The sequence below is a fragment of the Curcuma longa genome, chromosome 11 (genome assembly GCF_044706935.1).
Source record: "Curcuma longa cultivar G26 ecotype Majalengka, Jawa Barat chromosome 11, ITB_CL_G26_1.1, whole genome shotgun sequence".
In the NCBI taxonomy this organism is placed as follows: domain Eukaryota; kingdom Viridiplantae; phylum Streptophyta; class Magnoliopsida; order Zingiberales; family Zingiberaceae; genus Curcuma; species Curcuma longa.
Window position 1 is genome coordinate 1,985,674 of NC_133871.1, and position 19,129 is coordinate 2,004,802.

A 19,129-nucleotide genomic window follows, 5' to 3' on the forward strand; every position below is an offset into this window, starting at 1 on the left:
CTTGAGATGGTCTAGCTAGTCAAACAAGACCGTGAGATTGGAAATATCATTTATTATTTAACTTTCACAATAAAGATTTATTAAATTTTAATTGTTTTGTATCAATTAAATATAATAGTGTTATCTTTTGATATTTATTGTCACCACGAGAAGAATAGATATTAGCAATTGAAATTTCTATTGTTAATCGGTCGCTAAATGCAATTAGCGATCGGTTGGTGATCGAAAATTTTAATCGTAAAATAATTTTCGATCACCGACGTCATTTAGTAATAAAAATTAATTTCTATCGCTAATTAACGATGAAAATCATAATTAATAATCGAAATCGATTTCCGTTGTCAAATATATTGATGGAAATAAACTTTTATCACTAAATTTAGAGATGGAACTAAAAGTCTATAACTAATTTTAGTGATGGAAATTAGATTCTATTGCTAAATCTCATCTATACTATGCATGGGGAAAAAATTTCATCACTAAATTATGATATTTTAGCGATGGAATTTAGTTCCGCTGCTAATTTTTGAAAAAAATTTGACAACACCTCTCCTATTTGATAAGAATTATGGGCATTTGCATTCAGCTATACATACACAACAACGATACAATGCATTGAATTCAATAACTAATACATTCATATTCAACAATAACAATTAATACATTCACATTTAACAACAACATTCACATTCCACTTTCACATTCACATTTTGTTGATATTGAATTGAACAATAATACATTCAATATCGATAACATTCACATTCAAGATATAACATTCACATTCATATATGTTTAATAAAAAACCATTCCACATTCAACAAAACACAATTATCGATACATTTATCAAATCCGTATTTAAAATATCCAAACATTGTCCACGGTTCAAAAATAATAGAATTCAAGTTCATTACAACCCAATACAAATTTAAGAGTTTTTAATACATCCAGCATCTTACATCCTGCAGTAATTATAATATGATAGGTTATTTTAAAAAGTAAACACATATTCAAACTGCATTATATTATCTATTTTCAAACAATCATGGTCATATATGAAACTAAAGTTTAAACTACTTATCAAAAAATACAAAAACTGATCAACATTAGTATAACATACTTTCAAAGAATACATACCTCAATGATTGAATATATCATCTATTTTTAGTTCTTCATGAAACTGATCAAGTGCTGACATTTTATGTAATTTGTTCCTGAAAAAATATAATACAATTAGAGTTGCATATTTATATAATATCAAAATTAACAGAAATATTTTCTAAATTTATGAGTGAATAAAAAAAATTAAGTTGAAGGTCAATACACATCAAAAGTTGGCGATCGGGATTGAGGTTGAGCTTGAGCTCATGACTGACCAAATCTAACGCTCGAGGCTGAGGTTGGGTCTCATCCTGTGGCCAACCAAGCTGGCGGCCGGGCCTGAGGCCAGACCTCAGCTCGAGGCCAAAGCTGGCCCTAGCTGTTGTTGGATAAGTTCACCTTGATCGACGGAGATCGGAGAGCGCTAGATATTAGAGGCCAAAAGCGTCAGAGAATGGAGAACAGAGAACCCCAATCAGAGATTAGAGGGTGAGAGAAAGCACGCTAGAGGAAGAAAAAATTAGGGATGAAAATCCTAAAATTGTCAAAATTAGCAACAAAAATTATTTTCGTCTCTAATTTTGTGATGAAAAATAATTATTTTCTGCTGCTAAATTAGCTTTTCATCGCTTTATTGCGACGAAAATTATTTTCATCGCTAAATTAATGATGAAAAATTATTTTTGTCTCTAATTCCGTGGTTAAACTAGATATTTCTTGTAGTGTATATTATGTTTAATTCAAAAAGATTTTAATGCAATTAAATATTGAATAGTTATAATCATGATTTTAAATAAGAAATTATGTTAGTTGTTGATATTAATTATTTATCTTATATTTAAATTTATTTTGGTTTCAAATATAAACAAAAGATTTAAGTATGAAAATTTAATATTATGATTTTTTAAAATATATATAATCATCCATTATAATCAATGAGCTTAAATTTTAACTTTGTTTTATGATTCTAAGAGTTAATTACAATTTAAACATAACATTCAATATAAATTTTTAGGTACTTTGCTTGGATAATAGTAAGCATATAAAAAAAATTAAGAAAACATAACAGTTAGACAAAAAAAAAGAGATTACACACATTTAACTATTTAATTAAGAATTCTAAATAAGTGATTTTGAAAATGAGTATATGATGGGATTGAACAACCGGCTATGTTAAATTAGCATATCAAGGTTAACATAAAGTGGATGAGTTTGAGCACTATCATTTTCAAAAATTAATTAAATTAAATAAAAAATAAACTTTTTTTTAAAAAAAAAAGAAATCAGGTTCTATCCTAACAAAAAAGCAATCTAACTGTGTAATTATAGAAGTACATATAATGATATATTATTTTATTCAATAAAAATGGTTTCTAACTTACCTTTCTACGACTGAATCTGAGGAGCCTATGAAATATCTCCTCCTTTCTAATTATTAACATCATGATTTAATAAATGAAATATAAAATTAATCGGCACCTGTCGATTGGTCCGCGGCCTAAGTGGGGGCTGGCTCACGGCTTAAGCGATGCTCGACGACCGGCCAACCGCCTAAACCAAATCGAGCACCGACAATAACCTAAGCGACGGCTGACTAGTCAAATCGAATGCCGACAATGAACTTAAGTGCTGACCAACTAATTCAGGCGTCGGCCAGCAACATAAGCTGCGGGCGCCGGTCAAGCAACGACCTAATCACCGCCCAGCGACCAGACAACAACCTAATCGATGCCCGGAGGGTTGGCTGGCAGCCGACCAGTGGGCTAACCCTCGGCTAGCGGCTGGCTAGTGGGCTATTGGGCGGCTGACGACCGACCAATGGGCTAACACGCGATCGATAGCCAGCTAGTAGGCTAATCGATGGCCAGCTAGTGGGCTAACCCGTGGCTGGTGGCCGGCCAACGGGCTACCAATTATTTTACAAGTATCCTAATCAGTATTATCATATTTGAATTACAAATACATTTGTGTTGCTTATAAGTCATTGCTTCAAACAAAGCATATGGTGCCTTTGATATAGTACATTTTATCAAGACATAAGTACTCTGTTCAATAAAAAGAATTCTAAGTGATTATTTTTTCATGAGAATTTTAAAAACTCTAAGGATTCCATATTTTAAAAATGAGTATACGATAGGACTGAACAATCCTAAATTAGCATATCAAGATTACTATAAAATGGATGAGTTTGAACACTATCATTTTTCAATAATTAACTAAATTAAATAAAAAATAAACTTTTTTTAGAAAAAGAAATAGGAATTATATTCTATCCCAACAAAGAAGCAATTTAACTATGCAACTATAGAAATACATATAATGATTTTTTATTTTATTCAATTAAAATGGTTTTCTAACTTACCTTTGGAACCATGTCCGGCTGGGCTGAATCTGAGGAACCTATATAATATAAACATTTGGAACATTTGAGATGATTGACCAATCTTCGCCTGTCTCCCTTTCGCATCTACTTTCCAGTTGTGGGCAATTGACAATATTCAAAGTTTCCAACATATGTAGATTCTTTAAACCACTTGGCACCCTTTCTAGTTGTCTGCATTCTATAATTTCTAATTCCTTCAAGGATGTGAGGTTTCTTATGCAGCCATTTGGAAGAGATGTCATGTCATCTATATTCTCCACGTTGAGAACAGAAAGAGAAGTCAACCTTCCAACACATGAGAGTATGCTCTCACTACAGCATGATATCTGAAGCTCTTGGATTCTAGGAAACCTCGGCATACTTTTCAATTTGGGACAATTGGAAATCAACAGATTCTGCAATAAAGGAAACAATTGATCGACAACATGAGACTCTGACCATTCCTCTAAATTATCCATCTGATTCAATCTGAGTTCTTGAAGGGAAGGAAAGCCTCCGTAACCATGGAACTCAGCACCCATCTGTGTGATGTTAGCCATAGATTCTAAGTCAAGCTTCTTAAGAAACTTCAGATTTCCAAACGAAGGAATATGCTCACAAACACGGCAGTTTCCAAGGCTAACTTTAATCAAATTTGGCAGCTGCAACTCTATCAACCATGTTGGAAATTGTGGGCTCCCATAATACCGTATGTCTAACTTCTCTAAGCTTGTCTTGTTGGGACAAAGATCATCCAACATGTCCTTGTCATAGCTTTCTGAATCATTAAACTGTATGCATAGTTCATTAAAGTCTTTATTCTTCAAGATTTTTCTTCCACCACAAGAATAATTCTTAAAATTGTTGGAAAACTTAATTGCCATTTCTCCATGAAGCTTCAAATCCTCAAGCTCTATAATTGAGCATGCGCCAGTTTTGTCACTACCAATAAAGAAAGGTAAACTTCGAAGATTAGTTAGTCGAGATAATCCACAGGGCATGTATGTCAATTCATCATGACATTTTAAATTAAGATTTTGAAGGTTTTGCATATTCCCTAACTCTTTTGGTAGCTCTCGAAGTTCATAATTGGAACTGAGATTGAGATACCATAAATTGGGGAGAAGGGTTATGGAGTCGGGTAGAATTTCAAAATTATTGCCAGATAAATTGAGGTATCTCAAATTGGGGAGAAGGGTTATGGAGTCAGGTAGGACTGTAATATAATTCCTTGATAAGTTGAGGTACCACAAATTGGGGAGAAGGGTTATGGAGTTAGGTAGAACTGTAATATCATTCCATGATAAGTTGAGGTACCTCAAATGTATCAGATTTCCTATTGATGTCGGCACCTCCTCGATGCCACCTCCAGTTAAATTTAACACCCGCAAAAATTTCAGTTCTGAGAAGACTTCAAGCAGTTTGATATTCAAATCTGAATATATATATAGGGGTAAAAATGAACCTAATAGGGGCATAAAGGTGCGTAAGTATAATGGTCTCTTGCCTAAGACCACCTGAGTCATGTTTGGAAACTTTCTTGGATTTATTTGCAAATGATATGTTCGATTTCCAATATCTTCCACCGAGTCTTTATCAGAATTCCAATATACATCTGTAGATACTGATCGTGCCAGATCATGCATCAAATCATGCATCGTGCACTCAGTTACATGACTATCATCATCAACATCACGGGAAGGTGACAAGAGAAAGAATGACCTCATTACTAGATCATTAAAGACATGATTGCCATTTGTTTCAGCATCAAAATTTCCTTTTGAACGTAAGAAACCATTTGCTATCCACAGTTGTATCAGTTCCTCCTTTTCCATCCTACAATTTTTTGGGAATAGGGAAGCAAATGCAAAACACTTCTTCGACCTTGGAGGGAGAGTGTCATAGCTCAACTTTAATACAGCTAACACTTTCTGTTCTTCATTTCCCAACTGCCATATTTCACTCTTCAATACCGAGGACCAGTAAGTTTCCTCTCGAGTGCTACGGAGCATGCTACCAAGAGATATGGCAGCCAAGGGAACACCACCACATTTCTCAACAATCTTTCCACCAATTTCCATCAAGTTTTGATCAACTGCTTGATCTCTAAATGCAGATTGTTGAAACAAGGACAGACAATCATCTCTGGACAACTGTTGTATTTGGTGAGTGGTATTGAATGAACCCATAATTGAAGAGACCTGTTGGCTACGGGTTGTCACCAAAATTTTGCTTCCTCTCGCCCCACATGAAGTTAATGCTGCTTGCAGTACATTCCACTTTGATTCATTTTCATTCCATACATCATCCAGCACGAGCAGAAATTTCTTCCCAAATAATGCTTTTTCTAGGTTCTGCCTCACTAAATCTATTTCTGAAATCTTGACTTTTTGATGAGTAGTCAGTTGTAAAACAGCCTTCATTATCTTTACAGGATCAAATTCAACCCCAACAACTGTCCACATTTTCAAACTTGCAAAATGAGCTTTCACTTTTTCATCATTGAAAACAAGCTGAGCAAGTGTAGTCTTCCCTAGGCCACCCATCCCAATGATGGCGATGACCTTCACTGTGCTATGGTTAATGCTTTCATCATCATCATCATCATCCTCTATTAACATATCGACAATCTTATTCTTCTCTGGTTCTCTCCCTATAACAACAAAGCTATTGCGGGAGTGGGTCGCTCTATTGTAGAGACTTGGTTCCGGCATACGGATGTTGCCTTGTGGCAAATTGAGAAGAATAGACTTTTGCAGCAAAATAGAATCCAGACTTTCTGTTATAGCTTTTATCATGCCACCTACCCTATTCTTAAACACAACTTGATTATCAGAAGAGAAGAAATCACGCACCGGCCTTAAAGAAGTTTTTGATCTCTGCATCTTCTGGAAGACTTTGGTATCATAGTAATCCACAACATCCTCGAGATCGTAGGACAAGTATTTGAGCTTCATCAGCAAGTCCTTCCCAGCATCACCAATAGAAGGGTGGGACTCAACATCTTCGATCACTGCGTCAATAATCGTCGACAACTCCTTGAGCTTCTGCATCTTCGTTTTGGTACCAATCATTGCCTTGAGTTTCTTGTCGAGTTGGAGGAGATCTGCCACTTTATCGACCATGAAGCGAGCGGTAGCAGTTAGCAAAGATGCTTCCATAGCTCCGGATGAAGAAGGATGCAGAAGTTGTTTGGTATGAATCTGGCTAACAACAATAGCTTGGTCTTGGACTTGGAGGAGAAAAGAGAAGCAGCGACTTTGGAGTCTTCATTTTTGATGGATGGATATATTAATATTAAAATGGTTGTTTATAAATTCCAGGTCACGATGAAAGTGAGTGGGTATTAATTAAATCTAAATCCCTGACGCCACATGCCCCAAATTTCCAATTCCAATGTTTAATATTATTATTATTTAAATAAAAAGCATCATTTAATTATTTTAGTTACAATTAGATTTCTAAGAGTTGTATTATAAAATTAAATTTGTGTTTAAAGGGATTAAATAATACTATATATATATATCAATAGTATTATTGGTAGCTAGCTTGTGATACGAGTGAGGTAACTTAGTTCGTCTGGTGGGTTGGGTCAAGCTCAATTGGGTCCATTCAATTAGTATAAGTAATAAATTTATTATATTATTTAATTTGTTCTTATGCATTTTAATACATTGTTCTCTTTTATAATTTGTCTTTGATCTGGAGGGCTATTTAGTGATGATATGGACGTTGAGTATAAGGGGATAAGAAAAAAAAGAGTAAAAATAAATATCTGTTAATGGACGAGAGCTATTCCCTGAATCCTAAGTAAACTCTCGACCTTATAACTCGGCCTTGGCACGTCTTCTGTATCATGTGCCGACTTCATGACTCGGCCTCAGCACACCTTCTGTATCATATGCCGACCTCATGACTCGGCCTCGACACGTCTTCTATATCATGTGCCGACCTCATGACTCGATTTCGGCACACCTTCTATATCATGGGGCGACCTCATGAATTGGTCTCGGCACGCCTTCTGTGTCTTGTACCGACCTCATGACTCAGTCTTGACACACCTCCCGTGTCTCGCGCCGACCTCATGACTCGATTTCGGCATGCCTTTTGTATCATGTGCCGACCTCATGACTCGGTCTCGACACGCCTTTTGTATCATGGGTCGACCTCATGATTTGGTCTCAGCATGTCTTCTGCATCTTGTGCCGACCTCATGACTCAGTCTTGACGCACCTACCACGTCTCGTGCCGACCTCATAACTTGGTATTGGCACGCCTTCTGTATCATGTGCCGACCTCATGACTCAGTCTCGGCACGCCTCCTGCGTCTTGTGCCGACCTCGTGGTGTGATGACGACGCGTTTCCTATATCCAGGGTTAACTTCCAACATGTGATACTTATTTAAAGATATGGTCGTTCCGCTTAAATCGGGAAAACAGAACCAATTCTTCTGCGGCAACAGGAACGAATATATATCAACAGACAGAATCTTTCCAGAACAGGACAAATCTACCCGAATATTTCTCAAACGGTTGCTAATATTTCGAAGATCAACTACTATAAAAAGGTAGCTCATGCTCATGGACACAGGTACGCATGCATAAACCCTAACTTCCTCAAGCCCTTTAAACTTCTTCCTCGTGCTGAATCCTAACTTGAGCGTTGGAGTGGCTTGCCAGGACCCCTTCTCGATATCATTCTAACCCTCTTTTTGGAGTGTCTTACAGGTCTTTTTTCTCCTTCCGTAGCCTAATCATAGGAGCGTGCACGTCGGCAGGCCTTAAATCAGTGTTTGAACCATCCACGGTGTATTGGCCGAAAAAGTCTCGTTGCTCACTAATTTGTCATTACTAATAAACAACAAGTACTAATTAAGATAGCAAATATTAAACAATCAGATTAGACATAAATTGTGCAATCAAAACCTCTTTTTCAAAAACAAGATCACAGTTACATTATATCGATCATCGACAACATCATGCATGCTCGCACAATTGAATTTTGCAAAGGAAAACATAACTAAACAAGGAGAATTGAAAGAACTCATAACCTCTACGATAAAATTAACCAATAGCTCTAAAACAACTATAAACGAATCAAAGTAAATGATTCTGACTTTTACGACATTCAAATAAATTAAAGTTAAATGAACTTATAGTACACCGCCTGAGCATCTAGAATGTAAAATATGTTGGAGATAAAGAAGATGAGAATCTTTATAGGGAGGAAGAGAATGTAGAACCCAATAACATTTATTTCTTAATCTTCTTAATTAATTATAAAATAAAAGGACATATTTATACATATAAAATGACTTTTAAGACACATGTACAAAAAGATATTTTAAGAGATACGGACTAAATACTAAGAATATACTTTAAAATTAATAAATGCATACTATTTATTCATATACACAAAAATTAAGTTTAAATAAATTTAAATTTTTGTTCTTCGAACTTTGTCCTTAATCTTACAAAATCTTCAAACTTCAATATTTTAATTAAAATATCAATAATTTGATCTTTCACATATTTTAGTTGAACTTTTTTTCTAACGATGTTTTCTCTTGTAAAATGATATCTTGTATCCAGAGATGGATTTAAGTAGGGGCTATCTTGGGCTCTAGCCCAGCCCTGTGAGTCTTATAATAATTTATCATTAATGTATTTTGAATATTTTCGAACGGGTGGCGGCGCAGTTGGCTAGCGCGTAGGTCTCATAGCTCGATGAGTTATCCTGAGGTCGAGAGTTCGAGCCTCTCTCACCCCATTCGTTCTCGTGGTGATGAAGATTAATGCACTTTGGTGATGTCAGGGTTCATCACAACCATCTGATTATCAGATAAGATTGTAAAGTGCTTCTGAGCCAATATTTTTTTCCCAATTTTTAATTGACATATACAAATCAATCATTTTAATTAGGGTCTCTCTCGTTAAGGATCTATTTTGCCAATATTTTAATTCTGCTTCGGTTTTTGGTTTTGGTAAAAGGGGGGGGGGGGGGGGGGGGGGTGGAGTTGTGCCTTCTTCTCTTTTTACTCTGTTGTCCACTACCCGAGCCGATGAAGGTGAGATCCATTCGCATCTCTGAAATTTTCCTTTTTTGTGAGTTGATCTGAGACTGTGGTTCGAAGGAAGAGCTTCCATTTAGTAATTGTGCAAGTTTTACTCTTTTACTCATTTTCGATTTCTCCATTTGTATTGCGGCAAGCGTCGCAGCCTCTCGTTCGTGGTTCCTTTGCTTTTGTTGGTGTAAAAAAGATGTTTTCAATATTTCTTTTGTTCTAATGAATGAGAATAACTATTTTTTTAAAAAAATATATATTTTTGAGGACAATAATTAATGAGTGAGTTCCAATGAACTTCCATTACTTTCGATTTAATATTTTTGAGAAACAAAAGAAAGAACCTGAAATAGAAGTCATGGTTGTGATTGGATAGTACATTCAGGGGGGCCCACTTGTGGCCTCTACTTCCACTTGCGTAAGTTTTTTTTTCATATTTTTTTGTGTTAATTCAATTTATAATTTAAATGATTTGGTAGGCGCTTGCATTGCTATCCGATCTTGTCTTGTCACATCATAGTTTTTTATAAAAAAATAATGTTGTTTGATCATGCATTATTTACTCTTTTTTTGGCAAACTATAATGCATTTTTGTGCCTTTTTTAAGGATTTATTTATTATGCCGAAGTAAATAAAGATAAAATAAATTATACGACTGTTGTTCGATCAATTAACTTTAAAATTGCAATAGGATTCGTTCATTAAAAAATTAAAATATTAAAGTTATTCAAGTTAAAGGGTGTAATTGTAACCAGTCAAATCTCGAGTACACAATTTATATAATAGACTGTAGTTGTCTTGTGGAAGCAATAAAAAAGAGTCTCAAAAGTGTTAAACACAAACATAACTCGTAAGATCGGACAAAATGAGTTTAACATAATATAACTTCTTGCAGAGATGAATCCAAGGTTGGGCTTTTTTGGGTTCTAATCTAATTTTAAAAAAATTACATAGATATTTGTAGTCTACAACTTGGTATCAAAGAAAAATTGATGGATTCTTTCTTTCTTTGTTCATTGTATTTTGATGTTTAACTCACCCCTTCCATACCTAAAGCCAGCACAGTCCACCTTCAATTTCTGGATCCGTCCCTGGTTGTATCTATATGCTTGCTTCTATCATGAAAAATAATATTCTTTTCCAAAGCAATAACTTACTTATTATAAATAAAAATTTCAGTAGTTTCTTCTTTTGGCAAATGTATCATCTTCAATAATTTTCTTAGTCATATAACATGGCATATTAGATTTAATCTCTTAAGGTGAGCTCAATTATAATTTGTATATGCAGATATGAACCAGTGCTATCCCGATTTATCTCTAGGTCTATTGACCAAAGTTTTCCCTTTTTAAAGTATTGCAAAAATCTGCTCGATTCACATGGAACCAAAACTGTAAGTAGGCATGCTATGAACTTAAAAGGTATTTGTTGGATTTCCCTACTTATCTAAGCCCTTAACAAGGGAGCGTCTATGGTTATACTTGGAAACATTTGATGGAGCAGTTAATTCAATCCTTCATCAAGAAGAAATAGTGCGACAACCTATCTAGTTCATCAGTCATCTCTTGAAGTAAATCGAGAGTTGTTACAACACCTTAGAAAAATTAGCTTGGGTGTTAGTCCTAATTGCTCATCGACATCGCCCCTACTTCCTCTTCCATCCTATTACCATCTAGACTAACAACACTTTGGGATACATTTTAGCTAACCCAGAGGATTATGAAATATTAATCAAATGGACAACCGAATTCAGCAAATATAATTTGCAATATCAACTGCGTACAATAAATTAAAGCTCAAGCCCTGATCGATTTCTTGGTTGAAACTTTAGGAAAGAGGAAACATGAATATGAAGGATTTTTGGGATGGTTCAGCAGCCAAGCAGGGAAGTGGAGTAGGAGTTTTGTTGATATCACCACAATGAGATGATATTTGAGTGTTATCCAGCTCAATTTTAAGCAACGAGGCATTGTTGGTTGGCCAGCGAGTAGCCAAGCATATTGGAGCCTTAAAGGTTATTCTTCATTCAGACTCTCAATTTGTGGCTCAACAATTAGAGGGAGCATATGATATCAAAAATGATTGACTTCATCGCTTCACCGAAATTTATGAGAAGATAGAGGCCGAGTTCATTGAAATCGTACTCTAGAAACTATCTCAGCAAGAGAATAAGAAGGCGGATGAATTAGTATGGATGACTAGTGCTCTATCTAGTTGGACTACTGAAGACACAATTACTTGGGTGAAGTTAATCACTCAGATCGATCAACATCCAGAATTTGACTAGGTAATTCAAGTGATTGGAGAGAAACCATAATTTCATTTCTAAAGTAGAGAGATTTATCTGAAAAATTGGAGCAAACACGCCGGATGAAATGAAAAGCTACTAGCTTTACTCTAATCAAGGAATGTTTGCACAAACGAACTTTCTCCCAACCCGTACTAAGATGTTTGAGTATTAAAGAAGCAGAGTATGTCATATAGGAAATACATAACGACAATTGTGAAAGTCATGTTGGAGGATGAAGTCTAGATCGAAAATATTGTTAGCGGGATACTTTTGGCTGACCCAACAAAAAGATGGGACATACCTCATTTCTACTTGTCTAATTGTCAAAAGCATCAACAGCTAACTCGTCACCCAACTGAGTTCCTGAAAGCTTTGACAGCTTCTTACCCTTTTGACCAATGAGGTATAGAAATTCCTCTTTTGACAAGATTGAATCAAAAGAAATTTCTCACGATGGCAGCCGATTACTTCTCCAACTTCTCCAAGTGAGTGGAGGCAAAGCCTTTAGTTTAAATTACAAAGGAGGGGTAGTGCACAAATTGCTTTAGAAAAACATCTTATGCAGGTACGGAGTTCCTCATAAATTAGTTTCTAACAATGGAAGACAATTTTAAGGACAAAACTCTAAGAATGGTGCCAATAACTTGGAATAAATAGACATTTACCTCAGTATATTACCACCAAAGCAACAACTAGGTAGAGTGGTAAATAAGGGGTTAGTTCGGGCCTCAAGATCAAACTAAAGCACGTTAAAGGAAGCTAGGTTGAAGAATTACCAATGTTCTCTGTTGTTACCGGGCCAATCCTTGAGAAGGAACAAGAATGACCTCTTTCTACTTAGTGTATAATGGGGAGGCACTAGTTTCAATGGAAATCAAGATGGAGTCAACTCAAGTCAACGCTTATGACAAGGACAATGTCGAGAAGAGACCACTTGAGTTGGATTTAGTAGCTGAAATAAGGGACAAAGCTGCAACTCGGCTAAATGCATAAAAATAAAGGATGAGCAAGGCATATAACAAGAGGGTTATTCCGCGCTCTTTTTAGGTGGGTGATTTTGTATGGAAAAAGCACAACATGTAGGAGAAGTTGGGAAGTTGAAAACCCGATAGGAGGGACCTTATAAGATATGCCAGAAGCTGAGCTTGGGAGTATACTACTTACAAGATCAAAAGGGGAAGAAATTGTGTTGCCCTTGGAATGCTTTCCTTCTTCGACCATATCACACCTAAGTGTCAAAAAGTTCATCCTTGTAACCAAAGTTAAGACGATCACATTAGATAGCTAGATAGTTCTAGTCTCGCATGGTCTTTGTATTTGCACTTCCTAATAAAAATTACTTTTGGTTAATGATGGGTTATCTTTCGAAGGTCCAAACACCTTCAACATTTCCCTAATCATGGATGGGGTCGCCACTTAAAAGCTCATCTATCAGGGACAAAGTCACCTTCAATATTTCACCCTCCAAGAAGCAGGGTCATCATTTAAAAGCTTTCCTCTGTCAGAAATAGAGTCGCCTTTAATATTTTCCTCTGTCAGATAGAGTCGCCTTTAATATTTTCCTCGCCCTAATCAAGTAATAGCATAGTTGAAATATTTGAAATGCATCATAGTAAAGGAGTTTAGTTCCTAGATAAGTCTGACGAAAGGACAAGCAAATGGTCAATCAGCCATCTTGTCCTTGGGCATGATGTCAACGACTGTCTGTAGGCTTAGGAAATCAAGGGAGATGCCCGCTAGTCTGAAATTGATTGATAGCTGCTTTAAAACCTTGTTCGAGAAGAAATGCGGATCGGGCACCAAGCAAATCATACAACTTCTTTCAATTCGCCCAACTCCCTTCTTCGCTAGCCTTACAGGCCGTGGCCAACTCCTCTTTGGCATATTCCAATTCAGATGCCAGTAGTTCGCTCTTAGCCCTCTCCTCCGCCACTTGCATCTCTGCTGACTAGCGCTCAACTTCGGCAGTCTTCGATTTGGCTCGGAGGTCATTCAGTTGTTGGGAAATCTGATTCATTTGCTCAGACAGGCGGCTATAGACTCAGCCTTAGCCTCTGCCAAATCGCGAGCTTGGCGATCTACTGAATTTCAGAAACCCGCCAGCATCTCGAGCGCACATTTGGCGGTAGTTCTCAGTCAAGTGAGGAACTCGGGCGATAAGTTCCCTCAGGTTGGCCAGAAGCTGTGAAGGGAGGAGTCAGTCGCAAAGGAATTAATAGGCTTATTTCGAGGTTTCCCTTTTCTGACAGATACTTGTTGAGCTTCTTTCCAAAGGTGGAATTGTCGAAAAGGATCTAATTCAGGCAAGTCTAATATTTCTGGTCTAATTGTTGATCTAAACATTTAATTGTCATGGATTCTTCTGTTTCTATGATATCCAAGTGACTACTTAGAAATATCTTTAGATTTCTGACTACCAAAGTATTAAGATGTCGAGCATGGTTTTGAGTTATAACTGATTGTATTTGGTAAACTTTGTACATTTAATTTGGATTCTCTTGAATAAGATACATTATCGTCTTGTCTTATTACAACAACACCAGCAGCATAATTAAGTCGTAAGGATCTTTCGACAATTCTTACAGCTAAAAGAACTCCTCCATTTCGAAGTCTCAGAAGAACAATTCATAATGAAAGAGACATGATAGCTTCTGACTCGTCTAAACAGGAGTGAGCAACATCAGTTATAGGCCTTTGTATCATAAAATTTACGAGACCAAGAATATCGATACTGATTATCGAACTTGTTGCTGGTTATCTAGTAAATTTGTTTTCCACAATGTATAACTCGCTTTTTATGTGAAATTTCAGATTGTAGATCCAGCAGCCATAGAAGCACTAGTAGATAAAGTCCTTGCTGCAAACCCCAAGCAGCTCGAACAATACCGTGCAGGAAAAACCAGGTTGCAAGGGTTTTTCGCCGGCCAGGTGCATGAATCAGCAACAATGTCGAAAAGTTATGATTTTATTGCTGTCTGAAACTCTGACTTTTGGTTCTGTAGGTGATGAAGGAATCCAAGGGCAAGGCAAATCCATTGGTTTTGAACAAGATTCTTGGAGTCAAATTGAAAGGAGAGAATTGACTTTGTTAAGACCCAAAGTCATGATCTTGCAAAGGAAGTTTAGAAAGTCAGAGTTGACTTTAATAAATTGGGAGCACAACAAGAATGTAAGTTTTCATATAGATGGCATTTAGAGAAGAGAAAATTTTCATTTTATTCTTGTATTTTAACTACCTTTTTAAATGGTTTTACTATTATTATTTTATTTGCCTCTATACTTTGGAAGGATCATTTTCATACTTAATGGAAGGTAATAGAAATGTTTGGGTAAATAGAGGTAATCCACAAAATTTATAAGAATATGGGAAAACATGATAACAAAACTATAAAAGACAGAAAATTAAAAGGACGTCTTTTATTATCATTATTATTAAAAGAGCTTTTGAAATAAATATTAAAGGGCTCTTTATATTATGAAATAGCTTGCTCTTGTCCAATGTTGTTACTGTAGCAACTCTAGCGAAAATGGCTCTAATCAGAACAATTTTGATTAACTATTTTATTTTATATTAAAGTAGTTTTGATCAAAATTATTTTAATTATAGTAGTTTTAGTTATAACTAATTTAATTATAGCAATTTTGAATAATTTTGATAAATCAAATCACTTGGATTAAATTAGAGCCGTTTTAATTAATATTTGAATAATTTTGAGTATAATTATTTAATAATTTTAAGCAAAAAATATAAATCTAGACCGTCAATATTTTTTGCTCAGTGTTTTATTTTTTTTTTAAAAAAAAAATATTAACCTATAAAAAATAGCATTTTGGCTCACTGTTTTCTATTAAATCTCGTGTTTCAAAGGGCAAGAGTGTGGCCTTACTAATGCATCTTCAACTCTTATTCCAAAGGTCAAACTCTAGTCTCAATCCATCAAACTCCATCTAATCTATTTTAATTAAGTCTAATGTCCCATAATTTATCTTCGGTCAAAATTAAAAGAGTATCCATTTTTTTCATTAATTATTAAAAGATTTCTTCATCCCATTTTTGTTACTCGAATTATCCCTTTTTACTCGGCTGGTTCAAATGGAAATTTGACTATCGATTAGGTAAGCATTTGGGTCAACACTATAGTGCAACAATTATAAATCAAAGTTGCTACAACGTGTAGTAATTATGATTCATAATTGCTATAATATATGAACATCGCTAATATGTTTTAGCAATAATTAATCGTAACTGTTATAATATGTATGCAAGTGAAATTTATTCAACTCAAGTCAACAATGATGAATAATATGTTTTAGCAATTATAGATTGTAGCTGTTATAATATTATAATAGTTATAGCTAATAACTACTATAATATATACACATAGGTGTTAAATAGCATGTTATATCAATTATGAACTATAATTGTGACAAAGTAACTCATACCTATTATGATATGGACACTATAATCTAACTTACCTTTCGAACCATGCCCAACTGAACTGAAGAGCCTATTCAATATAAACATTTGGAACATTTGAGATGATAGGTCAATCTTTGTTTGTCTTCCTTTCACATCTACTTTTCAGTTGTGTTGTGGGCAATCGACAATCCATAATTTTTCCAACATATGTAGATTCTTCAAATTCCTTGGCACCCTTTCTAATCGTGGGTAGTTCTGGATTGATAGAGAACGAAAAGACTTGAGATGCTGCAGCTAGTCAAGTAAGATCGTAAGATTGGAAATGTCATTTATGATTTAACTTTCACAATAAAGATTTATTATATTTTAGTTGGTTATGATTGTATCAATTAAATAATAGTGTTATTGTTTGATATTTATTATCACTACAAGAAGAACAGATATTAGCGATCGAAATTTTCATCGTTAATCGATCGTTAAATGCAATTAGTGATCGATTGGTGATCGAAAATTTCAATCGCAAAATTTTCTGATCGCCGACATCATTTAGCAAATGAAAATTGATTTCTGTCACTAATTAGCGACGGAAAGATTTGATCGCTAATTAATGATCCAAATTTTCGTTGCTAAATATAGCGATGGAAATAAACTTTTGTTGCTAAATTTAACGATGGAACTAAAAATCTATTGCTAATTTTAATGACAGAAAATTAGATTCTGTCGCTAAATCTCATTTACACGATACATGGGGAAAAAAATTCATCGCTAAAAAATGATAATTTTATCGCTAAATTATGATATTTTCCGATGGAATTAAATTTCGTCACTAATTTCTAATAAAAATTTGACAACACCATCCCTATTTAATAAGAATTATTTGGTTTACATTCAACTATACATACACAGCAATGATACAATGCATTGAATTCAATAACTAATACATTCACATTCAACAATAACAATTAATACATTCACATTTAACAACAACAATCACATTCACATTCCACTTTCACATTCACATTTTGTTGATATTGAATTGAACAATAATACATTCAATATCGACAACATTCACATTCAAGATATAACATTCACATTCATATATGTTTAATAAAAAACCATTCCACATTCAACAAAACACAATTATCGATATATTTATCCAATCCTACAGTATTTAAAACATCCAAACATTGTACATGGTTCAAAAATAATAGAATTCAAATTCATTACAACCCAATGCAAATCTAAGAGTTTTTAATACATCCAACATCTCACATCCTGCAATAATTATAATACAGTAGGTTATTTAAAAAAGCAAACACATATTCAAACTACATTATATTATCTATTTTCAAACAATCATGGTCATATATGAAACTAAAGTTTAAACTACTTATCAAAAAAAGAAAAAACTGATCAACACTAGTATAACATACTTTAAAAGAATACATACCTCAATGATTGAATATATCATCTAGTTCTAGTTCTTCATGAAAATGATAAGTGTTGACATTTTATGTAATTTGTTCCTGAAAAAATATAATACAATTAGAGTTGCATATTTATATAATATCAAAATTAATAGAAATATTTTTTAAATTTATAAGTGAATAAAAAAAATTAAGTTGAAGGTCAATACACCTTAAAAGCACTGATCAAAAACAATCGGGTCTTGAGTCTCTCGTAAATAAAACCGATGCAGCGTTTGAAAATTTAAAGTTCATCTATCTATAAATTCTTACATTTGCTGCTCTACTAACGTCTTGACTCGATCTTTCATTGCTTGCTTATTACTAACCCGAGCCTATTCTAATGTTGTGACCCGATCTCTTAAATCTTGATTTTCTTATTTTAACGCTTCCATTCAAGTAGATGAAGAAGAACTAGGACGACCCCTTGCCCTAGGAGCTTAAGTTTAAACTTTGTTTTATGATTCTAAGAGTTAGTTACAATTTAAACATAACATTCAATATAAAATTTTAGGTACTTTGGTTGAATAATAGTAAGCATATAAAAAAAAATTAAGAAAACATAACAGTTAGACAAAAAAAAAAGATTACTCACATTTAACTATTTTAAAGTGTATTAACCAATAAATTTTTAAGATTTTAGATGAAATAAACCATATATTTCTTTTCATCAAAAATCTATTATATATATATATCTATATACATATGATGTATCAAGAATCTCAATAACAAAAACTTAAAGGTAAACTTATATTACAACTATCACTAAATATCAAATTATTATTTATTGCATAACTATACACCATAAAGTAAATTTCCCACACAATATAGTAATAATCCTTAAGAGAGAAAAATCATAAGACACGACAGATGCATTTTTAAATAACAACTATGATCTCATGCTTAGCCTCCTCCCTCGACTTTCATTCTACATCAAGAGATTAAAGAAAAACATTTCAATATTATTAAAAAGGATGGTAACAACACTATACATATAAAAGAATTGATATTTATCCAATATCATCTTACCAGTTATTTTAGAAGTATTCCAATCAGTATTATCACATTTGAATTACAAATATATTTGTGTTGCTGCAAACAAAGCATATGGTACATTTTATCAAGACATAAATACCCTGTTTATATAATATTAAATGTCTTAATTAAGAATTTCATGCAAATTCTGAAAGTTCTAAGGATTCTTCTTCTTTTTTTTTTTTCTAATCCATATTTTGAAAATGAGTATATGATGGGACTGAACAATCTGCTGTGCTATATTAGCATATCAAGGTTAGTATAAAGTGGATGAGTTTGAACACTATCATTTTTCAATAATTAATTAAATTAAATAAAAAATAAACAAAAGAAATCACGTTCTATCCCAACAAAAAAGCAATCTAACTGTGCAATTATAGAAGTACATATAAT

At 34.1% G+C, this 19,129-nt stretch overlaps 1 protein-coding gene and 1 non-coding gene across 2 annotated transcripts; one reads left to right on the top strand and one right to left on the bottom strand.

The window, feature by feature from the left end:
- Positions 1-1,159: 1,159 nt before the first annotated feature.
- LOC141838627 (putative disease resistance protein RGA4) lies at positions 1,160-6,621 on the bottom strand. The gene is made up of 2 exons (XM_074726158.1): positions 3,461-6,621; positions 1,160-1,211 (listed from the first exon to the last, which is right to left on the bottom strand). The coding sequence occupies exon 1, from the start codon at positions 6,619-6,621 to the stop codon at positions 3,499-3,501; it is 3,123 nt and encodes a 1,040-aa protein (XP_074582259.1). The 3' UTR covers positions 1,160-1,211; positions 3,461-3,498.
- Positions 6,622-9,240: 2,619 nt separating this feature from the next.
- LOC141842448 (small nucleolar RNA snoR114) lies at positions 9,241-9,329 on the top strand. Its single transcript, XR_012602887.1, has one exon. It is a non-coding gene; the product is annotated as a small nucleolar RNA snoR114 (small nucleolar RNA).
- Positions 9,330-19,129: the final 9,800 nt, after the last annotated feature.

What these genes read in the sequence shown, in the direction of transcription:
- LOC141838627 (XM_074726158.1), bottom strand. Translation starts at nt 6,621, where the DNA reads ATGGAAGCATCTTTGCTAACTGCTACCGCTCGCTTCATGGTCGATAAA.